The sequence below is a fragment of the Euleptes europaea genome, chromosome 1, assembly GCF_029931775.1.
Source record: "Euleptes europaea isolate rEulEur1 chromosome 1, rEulEur1.hap1, whole genome shotgun sequence".
NCBI lineage: Eukaryota > Metazoa > Chordata > Lepidosauria > Squamata > Sphaerodactylidae > Euleptes > Euleptes europaea.
This window is the reverse complement of record NC_079312.1, coordinates 144,432,840-144,445,149: the sequence shown is the minus strand read 5'-3', so window position 1 is coordinate 144,445,149 and position 12,310 is coordinate 144,432,840. Positions and strand designations below refer to the sequence as shown.

The 12,310-nt window shown below is 39.9% G+C and overlaps 1 protein-coding gene across 1 annotated transcript in view; it reads right to left on the bottom strand.

Moving 5' to 3' along the window:
• BPTF (bromodomain PHD finger transcription factor) overlaps window positions 1-12,310 on the bottom strand; it is a 128,628-nt gene that overhangs the window by 82,266 nt on the left and 34,052 nt on the right. Inside the window, exon 4 of the mRNA XM_056866895.1 lies at window positions 1,957-2,166. Within this exon, the coding sequence (XP_056722873.1) occupies window positions 1,957-2,166 (210 nt within the window). The remainder of the gene's footprint in view (window positions 1-1,956; window positions 2,167-12,310) is intronic.

The window sequence follows — 12,310 nt, the reverse complement described above, 5'->3', positions numbered from 1 at the left end:
ATAAGACGCGAGGGGAAATGTCAGTGCGTCTTATGGAGCGAATGCAGCGTGGCGCAGAGCCGGGCCGCCCCGGGAGCCGGCTAGGACGCCGCCAGCCTGCTGGGGGCAGGAGGCCCCTGCCAGCCGCCCAGCGCAGTGCAGAGTCCCTGCCCAACAGCTGAGCCTCGGGACCGGGAAGCGCGCGCGCGCGGGGGGGGGGGTAATCTGCTCTGCGCTGCCTGGGCTCTGCTCCTTGGGGTGGCCTGCCAGGGAACGAAGACTACAAATCCCCAAATGCAACACGGTGAGATTGAGAGGTGCCCTAGAGTAGGGCTGTTTGATTGAGAACTTCCTTGTCCAGCTCAAGGAAACGACAGGTAGAGGCGCAGGTGCTGGAGAGGAGAGTGTGGGTGGGCGATGCACCTCTTGTTGCCTCTCAGCCAAGAAGGGAAAGGAATCGAGCCCAGCTAAAACAGCCCTTCTCTTCCAGCTGCCTTCTTTTTAGCTGCTACTTTGCAAAATAGCTGCAATAAATCTGAGTTTTAGCAAATATAATGGGGGGAGGGGGAATCATGCAATCTGTGTAATGGCTCCCTTTGCTCTAATCAACTAGTGTGTTAGGTGCATTCCTTCAGGTATCTGTCAACTAGAACCTATATATATGATTTCCATTTCCATTTATTGTTACGGCCATTGGCCAGCGTAGTATATGATTTAGAAAGTAACAGGCTCTTAAGGAAAAATTGAACTGGAGTTTGGTTGCCAACCTCCAGGTGGAGATCTCCAGGAGTTACAGCTGATGTCCAGACTACAGAGATCAGTTCCCCTGGACTCTATGGCATTATAACTTGCTGAGGTCCCTGCCCTCCCCATACTCAACCCCCTAATCTCCAGGAATTCCCTCACCCAGAGTTGGCAACCCTAGGAGTGGTGTGCTTTGGCACTGTCAACAATGCATTTATCCCAGAAAGGCATTTTTCACTTTACAGTTTATGGCGTTGTAACTCTAGCTGTAGAAATCTACTAATATGTAGCTTGGGCTGCAATGCTAAGAACACTTTTTTGGGAGGAAACACACACACACCCCCAAATAAAGCACGGCTTATTTTTGAGTTGAGCAACCCAAATAGGCTAGTTTAGCCCAGGCTCATCAGAGCATGGGAACTAAGCAGGATTGGCCATGGTCAGTACTTGGACAGGGGCGGGGGTCTTGAAAGTGCTCTGCCACTGCCTGGGATGGCAGCGTGGAGAAGTTTAAATACCCCCCCGCCCGGCTTCCAGGGATAGCCGGGCGGGGGGTCTTGAAAGTTCTCCACGCTGCCATCCCAGGCAGCGCAGAAGAGTTTAAAGACCCCCACCGGGGTTCCAGGGACTCCCTGGAAGCCAGGCGGGGGGTCTTGAAAGTGCTCTGTGCTGCCTGGGATGGCAGCGCTGAGGAGTTTCAAGACCCCCCACCAGGTCTTTAAAAAATATTTTTTTCCTTGTTTTTCTCCTCTAAAAACTAGGTGCTTCTTATGGTCAGGTGAATCTTATGGAGCGAAAAATACTGTATATACCCATGTTTCCAAACAAATTTCAAACTATGATCTCTCGTATGATAACAGGTGCTAGAATTACCTTCGTGAGATACTGGAAGTCAGATAATATCCCATGAAATGTAAAGAAACCTTTTTGATAATCCAACTGACATTCTTAAAAAGAAAGAAGGATGGAATAGAGTTTTGCAAACCTTTTTTTTTCCCAGGAGTTGCTCAACTGATGTAATTAACTGGAGTATAAAGATCTCAGTCTAATGTTATTTGGAATATTTCTGTTAATGTATATTTCTACTAATTTATTATGGGATCTTAATTAAGTTTAATAAAGTTCTATTTTAAAATTCCACAATGTTAACAGATTATAAAGTGTAAAACACTTAAAAAGACATGGAATGAATAGCACTGCAACACATACATTGATTGAATTATTTGTCATTACCTTCCTTTCTTCCTTTCTCAGAACTTTCTTCTGGTAGTGTATCTTTGTTTACATCTAGTTGCTGCTTTGAAAGTTCTTCTTTGATGGTATCTGTATCTGTGTTGTCTTTATTCTCAATACTGGCCTTTTCAATTTCCGATTCATCAGGGGTTGAGCTTTTGTCCTCCAGTATTTCTCCTTTTCTGATTCTGATTGCATCCAGAATTTCTTCTAAAGTAAAAAAATAAAATCTCAGACACTAATGCAAGCTTTAAAAGCTGAAGATCAGAGCATGAAGAACCAGGCAGCAAGCACTGTGGGGTGTAACAGAGCTTGGCTCCTCTCCCCTTCCTGAAACATCACCCTGTGCCACTGACCCATTATACAATCTGTGTAATAAAGCAACTGAGTGCAAAATTCACAGCACAATCCTAAGGAGAGTTACTCCAGTCTAAGCTCATTCATTTCAACGGGCTTAGACTAGAGTAACTCTGTATAGGATTGTGCTGTCAAAGTACAAGTGAGATTTGAACTGCACTGGTTTCATGGTACCTCCCATCTTTAAGCTGTGAGTGTTAACAGTATACCCTTGTTCAAAACAAAAATCAATATCAAATGCTAGTAAGTTATGTTAGAGAAAATGAATAAATAAGTAGCAATTGTATAGAATAATTTGAAGGCTTGATAGTATGTGTGTACAGTGCCTAAATAGTTCTACAAATTGGTGTCTCTAATATGAATCTGGCTACAAATGGACACAGATTTAATAAAAGTGAGTTGCAAGTTTATAGCAAACAACATTCAAGGCTCTCTAAAAGGGGATATGGTTAGTCTCACCCATTCTGCTCTCAATTCGATTGCTGCAGTGTTTTTAAAGCTACAAGACCAGAAATCAATTTGGTTGGCGATAAGAGCTTTGAAAAATACAGGATCACTAAGTCTCTTCAAAGAGAGGCAACAAGTACTGTAAAACATGGTCAGATGGTCTCTCCCTCCCATTTCTTCCATAAAACAATGGAAATTGTAAAGATCACTTTAATTTATAAAACATTAAGCAAACTGATTCCGAACAAACAATGGAGTATTTATTCCAAAGATTGATGCTGTATTTAGAAACTGAAGAAGCCAAGTCAAAAGATGTCTGGAAGGAATAGAAAAAAATAGGAAAAAAGAAAATAAGATAGATGTTGGTAATATTTTGACTACTGGGCTGCATAACTCAAAAATAGTCAGAGGGCTTGAAATGTGTGCAGTTCAAGAAGAACAGTGTTGCTTACCTGTAACTGTTGTTCATTGAGTGGTCTTCCTTGCAGGCACACATGAAACTGCGCATGCACAGGCCAGCCGCGGACTTCTAATTTGAAAGCTTCTAAAATTAGCCCAACAACAAGGATTGCTCCCCTCTCCGCCAACAGTCTTTCCCGCCCTTTTGGACAACTGACGGAGGGGCGGTGGAGCATCCTTCCCTCAATTCTCCTTCTGCCGCCGCAGAGAAAGACCCACAAGGCAGTGAGTCAGTCCACAGCAGGGAAGGAGGGAGGGATGTGTGCCTGCAAAGAGGACCACTCGATGAACAACAGTTACAGGTAAGGAACACTGCTTTCATCTTCGTGGCCTCTTGCAGTCCTACACACTCACTTACTGCAGAGGTGGGTGTGAGGCTGATCACTGAAGAATATCTTATGTTAAATGAAACTTTGAGACCACTTAGAGACATGCTGTAGATTGGGCCTCAAGGACCACCCAATCATGATGGAACTTAGTAACATGTGTGTTATGTCAGAGTGCCCTCAAATCGCCCACTCGTCAGGCCGATGTAATGGCCACCAAGAAGGCCGTCTTATAGGACAATACGTCCAGAGGGCGAGTGGCCATGGGCTCAAACGGTTTCTGAGTTGTTCCAGGACTAGAGACAGGCTCCATTGAGCTACAGGTGGCTACAATGAAGGGTAGATATTAGATATTATTTAAACCCTTAAGGAACCATTTACAGTGGGGGTGAACAGAGAGCCTGAATTGATGCCCATGTAGAAAGATGAGATGGTGGTGAGATGTACCTTAATAGATACATTGGAGAGGCCAGAATCTTTTAGGGAAAGTAAATAATCAAATATATTTGAAAGGGAGCAACTTTCCCTCCAGATACCCTTGTCAGCCGCCCAGTGAGAAAACCTAGTCAATTTAGAATTGTAGGACTGCCTCGGGGCAGGTTTTCTGGATGTTAAAAAGACATCTACAACCCTGTCCGACCACTGGTTCATGGCAGGATGAGCCATGGGGTCAGATGGAGAAAGGGCACATCATGATGATGAACGCTGTCCACTAGCAGAAGTTCCTCCTGTGGAGGGAAGTGGTGGAACAATCCCCTGGCCAGTTTCCACAGAAGGGGAAACCATGGTCGGTTGGGCCAGTAAGGAGCGATCAAGGTGACTGGGCCCCGATCTTGTTGGATCTTTGCTATTGTCCTTCCCAGAAGAGGGAATGGGGGGAAAGCATACATGAAGCTGCTTCTCCACTGGACCTGAAATGCATCCCCTATTGATTTGGCATCTGCTGCAGCCCTGGAGCAGATAGTCAAGCACTTTGTATTGAGATGTTGCTCAAAAAATGGATAGGATGTATATGCCCTGTATGGCCCACCCGTGTTGTAGGGAGGTGCCCCGGCTTATGGCATTTGCAGCCACGTTGGATATGCCTGCAAAGTGGATACCCATGATGGAAACTCCGTGGGCAATTGCCCACTCCCAGACCTCTGTAGCCTCCTGGCATAGTGCCAGGGACCCCGTGCCCCCCTGCTTGCAGAGGTAGTATGTTGTGGCAGTGTTGTCGGTGGCCACCATAACGCTGGAGTCAATGAGAAGCTCTGAAAAAAAAGCGAGAGCATATTTGACCGCTCTAAGCTCCAACATGTTAATGTGCAGACGTGATTCAGCACGTGACCACCTCCCTTTTACTGACAATTCTTTTTTATATATATAATTTTTTATTTTTATAATATAAAACAAAACAAATAATACAAAACAGAGAAGAAAAAAACAAAACAAAAGAGTACATACAAAATATTTTAACTACATAGTATACTAAAAGATTACACATTTTAAAGTACCCTTAAAATCCATTACCCACCTAAAACAGTGACCCATCACCAGACTTCCGGAGAAGTGTCTTAACAGTTTATGAAGTTATTCATAACAGTAATATAAAGATATAAACGTATATCTCTATAACTCATTAATGAAAACAGTAACATTCATTTTTGCCAGTTTGTCCCAATATGCGACGACCTTCGCCCATGTTATTTTAAATTCTTCCATATCTTTTCCATGTAGGAAATCTGTTAACTTGGCCATCCGCATATACATCCATAGTTTCTCTCGCCAGTCAATAATTGAAGGTTTATTTATTTGCTTCCAGGTTTTAGCTATTAAGATTTTTGCTGCTGCAAAGCTATATTGGCATTATTACTCTATCACATTTATCCATTTTACTTTGAGGAATCCCCAATAAACAAAAAGCCGGATCTTTTTTTTACTTTAATATTAATCAAATTATTGGTTTCTTTCAGAACTTTTCTCCAAAAACTTTTCTTTTTTTTACACAACCACCAGGCATGCATAAAGGTTCCCTTTTCAATTCCGCATTTCCAACATAGGTCTGGTTCTCCATTTTTCATTTTGCTTATCATCACAGGAGTTATATACCATCTATAAAACATTTTATATAAATTCTCTCTAATTTCATTAGTGATTGTAAATGTATACTCTTTTTTCCAGAGATTTTCCCAAATTTCCAAATCAATATTATATCCTAGTTCCTGCATCCACTTTACCATCACTGGTTTAATTCTTTCTTGTTTCAAGTTTAATTCAATTAATAATTTATATATTTTTCCTATCAATCCTTTATTTCCCTTACTTAATATAATTTCTAATTTAGATTTATTTTTACTAAATCCCATCAACTTATCTTTATTAAATATATCTTTTAATTTATAATACATAAACCAATCTTTAATTTTAAGTTCTTCTCTATTCTTTAAAAACCATTCCCCTTCCTTACAATCCATAATTTCTCTATAAATATCCATATCCAAGTTTAATTGTATACCTCTCTTCATAAAAGCTTCTACTGGATTGACCCATCCTGGGGATTTATTTTCCACAAACCTTTTATATTTTTTCCAGATTTGGAATAAACCAAATCTAATAATATGAGAATAAAATTCTCTGTTCACTTTATCTTTTTCATACCATAAATATGCATGCCATCCAAAACGTAAATTAAATCTTTCGATTTCCAATAGTTTAGGATTCTCTAAAAAGATCCAATTTTTTAACCACACAAAACAAGATGCTTCATAATACATTCTTAAATCTGGTAACCCCAATCCTCCAGTCTCTCTTAATTCAATTAAATTATTATATGCTATTCTATGTCTTTCTTTACCCCATAAAAATTTAAAACTTCTTTCTTCCAACTTTTAAATATTTGTACTCCTTTTAGAATTGGTAAGTTTTGAAGCAAAAAAAGCATCTTAGGTAGTACCATCATTTTAACCACTGAAATTCTACCCCATAATGATAAGGGTAATTTTTGCCAATTTTAAAGATCTATGACCATTTGTTGCCATAACTTGCTATAGTTATTTTGAAACAAATTAAGATTATTTGACGTTAACCATATACCCAAATATTTTATTTTGTGTTCAATATTAAAACCTGTTTTTTTGGATAATTCTTGCTTTTGTGATAGAGTCATATTTTTAACCAATATTTTGGTTTTATTTTTATTTATTTTAAAACCTCCGAGCTTTCCATAAACCTTTACAGTTTTATTCCAGTTATCAATTTGACAAATAGGGTTAGTCAAAAAAACAAACGAGATCATCTGCATAAGCTTTAATCTTGAAGTGATTTCTCCCAAATTGGAATCCAATTATATCATGAGTTTGTCTAATCTTTTTCAATAAAACTTCTAACACTAAGATAAATAACAAAGGTGAAATAGGGCAACCCTGTCTGGTGCCCTTTTGGATTTCAAAGTGTGGTGATAATGTACCATTAATCAGCAAACTAGCTGATTGGTATGTATATATTTTTTCAATAGCTGTCTTAAAATTTGCTCCCAAGCTCATATACTCTAATATTTTCTTCATAAAATTCCAATTCACATTATCAAAAGCTTTTTCTGCATCTAACAACATCATAGCTACAGGGATTTTAACTATTTCTGCATATTCCAAAAGATCTATCACTGTTCTAACATTTTGGCTAATCAGTCTACCTGGTAAAAAACCAGCTTGATCTTCATGTATAACCTGATTTAAAACCGTTTTTAATCTAGATGCTAAGATAGCTACAAAAAGTTTATAATCATTATTCAGTAATGAAATATGTCTATAATTCTTTACTTCTAACAGATGCTTTTGGTATTAATACTATATTTGCCTGTTTCCAGGTTTGAGGGATGGCTCCATTCTGCAAGCAAGAATTCATTAGCACATTACCTTTGATACTTTTGATCAACCCAACCCCTTTCTGACTATATATTACTCTTCCTACACACTTGACACTGAGAGACACTGTCCTTCAGTGTTACTCCTCTGAAGATGCCTGCCACAGCTGCTGGCGAAACGTCAGGAAAGAAAATACCAAGACCACGGTTACACAGCCCGGATAACCTACAAGAACCAATGAACTCTGTCCTTTGACAATATTAAGAATTCATTACTTTTAATAAATGTGGAGATAATTGTTCCTTAAAAGTTTTATAATAAGATGCTGTAAATCCATCCGCACCTGGAGATTTATTTAATTTACTTTTACCTATAACATCATTTAGTTCCTCCATAGTTATCATGGAGTCTAATAGCTCCCTATTTTCTTGTGATAATTTTTCCCAATCAAATTGTTTCAGATAGACATCTATTTCCTTCTCTGGAAATGGATTTTTCCTATATAAATTTGTATAATAATCTACAAAGGTTTCCATAATATTTTGTTTATCCATTAATAATTTGCCCTCTTTTTAAATTTTCAATATTGGTACTCTTTTTTCTTTATGTTTAAGCTGCCAAGCAAGAAGCTTACTTGGTTTATTAGCATGTTCAAAGAATCTCTGTCTGTTAAACTTTTTTTTTCAATTTCTGAAGTTATTAAAAATTAATATTGGACTTGTAACTTTTTAAAATTATTTATCTGTTCCTGTTTAAGTAATTTATCTTGTATTTTTCTTAACTGTCTTTCTCCTTGTCTGATTTCTTCTAATATTTTTTCCTTTAGTGCATCCTTTTCTTTAAACCATCTTGAATTTTGTTGTATCAAGAGTCCTCTGATTACTGCCTTGCCGGCATCCCATACTACCTCATCAATTATTCCCTTATCTACATTATCATAAATTTTTTGTGTGTATATATATATATATATATATATATATATATATATATATATATATATATATATATATATATATATATATATATATTTTTTTTTTTTAATTTGTCTTTTTTATTTTTTAATAAAGATTCATTAATTGACCAAGGCCAGTGTCTTCTGTCTCCTAATTTAACCCTGACTGAAAGAGCGTTATGATCTGACAATACCTTGGGCAAAATAACCACATTATCTGATAGATTTATTATTCCTTTGGAAATCCATAGCATATCTATTCTCGAATAAGTAAGATGTCTAAATGAAAAATACGTATATCCCTTTTTATTACCATTTACCAATCTCCAAATATCAAACATTGACCACTAATCTACAAGGTCACTAAAAATACCAGGTAATTTCCTTCAGACTTTCCCTTTTTTTTTCTTTGCAGATCTGTCCAGCTTTGGGTCCCTTACCCCATTAAAATCCCCCATCCAAATCATTTTTTCTTTAGCATGTTCAGCTAAAATTGATGCCATATTATTATAAAATATTTTTTGATTTATATTAGACGCATAAATACCAACCAGCAATATTTTTTTGAAAACCACATACAATTTCTATCAACAAAAGTCTCCCCTCATTATCACTATATATAATCTTAGGTTTCAAGGCCAAAGGAATATACATTGCTATTCCATTAATTTTTCTTCTTTTATTACAAGATGCAAAAAGTTTCCCCAATTTTAATTGTTCCAGTATTGAAATATCCTTAGATAAACCCCCTTTCTTATTTTCCAAAATTAATACTCATATTTTTATTACAGCCCCCTCCCACCCTCCTATTGTTCCCTTTAGATCCCTTTTTTAAAAGTTCAGCCTTCTTTGCCGTCTGACTGGGAGTCCTCTTCTGGTGGATGTACCCCGCCACTTGCTTCTGCCGCCTTATCCTCTTCAGGAAGATCTTTAGATGGAAGTTGTTTTGTTGGTTTGTGGAGATCTTTATCATATCTTCTTAAAAATTGATCAACATCTATATTTTTAAATCTTTTAGCTTATGCCTTGTGGAAATTCCCATCTGTATTGGATTTCATTGCGTTTCAATCTTTCAACAATCTCTGAAAAATCTTTTCTTTTTCTAAGTAGTCTTCCAGGAATCTCTTTCATCATTCTCATAGCTGTGCCTTCAATTGTAAGAGAATTTTGGTAGTGCTTGTTTAAAATAAGATCACGGTAGGATCTAGAAAAAAGCTGAATTAAACAGTCCCTTGGCACATTGTTTTTGGTTGCAAAAGCAGAGTTGATCCTGTAGGCTGTCATAATCATTCCTTCCACAACTTCTTCATCTTCCAGTAAAAACTCTGCCAACTGTACCTTTAGAAAAGCTTTTAGGTCTGTTCCTTCAGGGTTCTCTTTCAAGCCACAAATGTGAATACAAGTTTCTTTTTGTTTGAGATCAATCATTGCAATTTGGTCTGACAATTCTTGACAGTGAGCTCCCCCATCCCCCAAGGAAGGTATCAGAAAACAGTTATTAAGCATGTGAGGAGATTCCAAACTTAACACCCTTCAAGAGGTTGCCTTAATCCAGCCACCAATGAAGGGACCTAAGTATAGTGTGAGGGATAGACAACAAGCGCTACTGGGGGTCCACATTAATCTTAAATTTCTGTATGAACCAATTTTGCAGTGGTCTGAGGTGCAGCTTGGCATATGGGACCACTGCTGTGATGGAAGCCATCAGGTCTAGTAGTTTTTGCACCCTAACTCCTGGCAAGAAAAAGTGTGACAAGGTGAGCGATGGACTTTACCCTAGATTGTGGAAGGAAAGCCTTCCCTGCCCGTGAATCCAAAACAGAGCCAAGGAACTCCATGGATTGAGTGGGGGTTAGCCTAGACTTGGCATGGTTCACAATCAGGCCCAAATGTTGAAGGGTTTTCAGGACCATAGCCACCTGGTCTGATAGAGCTGTAAAAGAATCCCCCACCAGCAGCCAGTCGTCAAGGTAGGGAAAGACCATGCACCCTTGTGCAGTCAGATGGGCAACCACTTCTGATATGCATTTAGAGAACACCACAGGTACAGTGGAAAGGCCAAAGGGCAGCACAGCATATTGGTAGTGCTGGCCATTGCATGAAAATCTTAAATATTTTCTACAGTGTGGGTATGGATATATGGAAATATGCATCCTTAAGGTCAAGGACTGCAAACCAAGATCCCATCTGCAGGAGAGATAAGATTTTGGGAATGGACAGCATCCGAAAGGTGCGAGCTCTGAAGTGATTATTCAAGGCCCTCGGGTCAAGGATGGGCCGTTTCCCAACATCTTTCTTATCTACCAGAAAGTAGCGGGAATAAAAATCATGCTGTACTTCTGACGGGCACTTTCACAATGGCACCTTTTTCAAGGAGAGATTCCACCTCAGCGCACAACTGAGGTGGGTCTGTCCCCTGAGGGGGAAGAGGAGAACCACACGGAGGAACAGTGTAGAATTCCAAAAAGTTTTTAAATGATGGACAAAACCCAGTCATAATGAGAAATAGAGCACCAATTAACATAAAACGCACTCAGCCTTTCAAATAAAGTAACACCAGCAGATATAACAAGGTTGGTCAGTCATGCCAAGGCCTTTTTGTTGTAAGAAGAGTGGTCAGGGGCTGACCACCTCTCCTTCCCCTTTGTTTGGGTTGGTACTTTTTAGTCTGCTGCTGGGGGTAAAAGGGCTTGTTCTGCCCCTGTTGAGGATAGCTGTATGGCTGGTAATGTTAGACCTGTTCTGATAGCTCTGTTGTCTTTTGGGGTATCTCTGTTTGTAGGAAATGGATGGTGTGGCCTGGGTAATGCCAACAGCCTTGGCAGTAACCCAGTCCTTGCAGATATTATCTAGCCACTCATCTCTGTTTTATCATTAATCAATGTCTTTCCGTTGAAGGGCCTGTCTTCAACGGATGCCTTGGCATTTCCAGACAGAGTGGAGGAGTGCAGCCAGAAGTGCCTGCGCAGTACGACACTGGCAGCACGATTCTGTTGGCAGCATCTGCCACATGGTGGGCTGCAGAAATCTGGTATTTACTGAGTTTTGACCCTTCAGTAATGAGGACATTTCCCACCTGGGCCTTCTCCTCAGGGAGGAAATCAAAAAGATGGGCAACCCAATCCCACAGAAACATTTGATAGCAGCCCATAAGTGCCGCAAAATTGGCCACTCTTAAACCCAGTGCCCCAGCAGAATGTATCTTTCTGCCCATGACATCCAACTTTCTGCCCTCTTTATCCAGAGGGGCAGAATGGTTTGTCCCCTGGGCTTTGGCAAGGACTCTGGTTACAGCTGAGTTTGGGACAGGATGTTGGTAGAGGAATTGGGCCTCCCCCTGGTTAATCTTGTAAAGATTTTCGATCTTTTTGACCGATGGTACATTAGAGGCAGGCATGGACCACAGGGTATCAGCAATTTGACGGATGTCCTTAACCCAGGAAAACTATACTGGGCCCAAACTGGTGGAAAAAAGGACACCCATAATGGGGTCATCTGGCACCAGGTCCAAGGGGATAACCTTGAGCCCAAAAGCCTTGGCCAGGCAATTAAGCATTTCCAAATATAACTTTGTGTCCTCAGTGGGGGATTGGAGATGGTTCCCCCAAGATGTCATCAGGAGACGGAATGGAGGCAAATCCACATTCAGAATACCTCCCCTCTGACTCAGACTGTGCGCTGAGGGTCAGTTGTGGGCACTTCAACTCCATGTTCGATGTTGAAAGTGGGCGCTCCGACTCCATGGTCGAAGTCAAAGGCAAATCCTTCTGCCATTGTTGCCAATGGCGGTTGTCCACCTGGCAGCAGCCCCACAGAGGATGTAGTCCTCATTGTGGAGAGCTGTGATCCGCATTGTAGCCCAGATCCAGAGATAGCTCATGGCACAAGTCTTGACACTGAACCTCATTGGCATCTTTGCCACTGGAGTGGCCCAGTGGGACCTCCACAACGTTGTCCTCCAACAACGA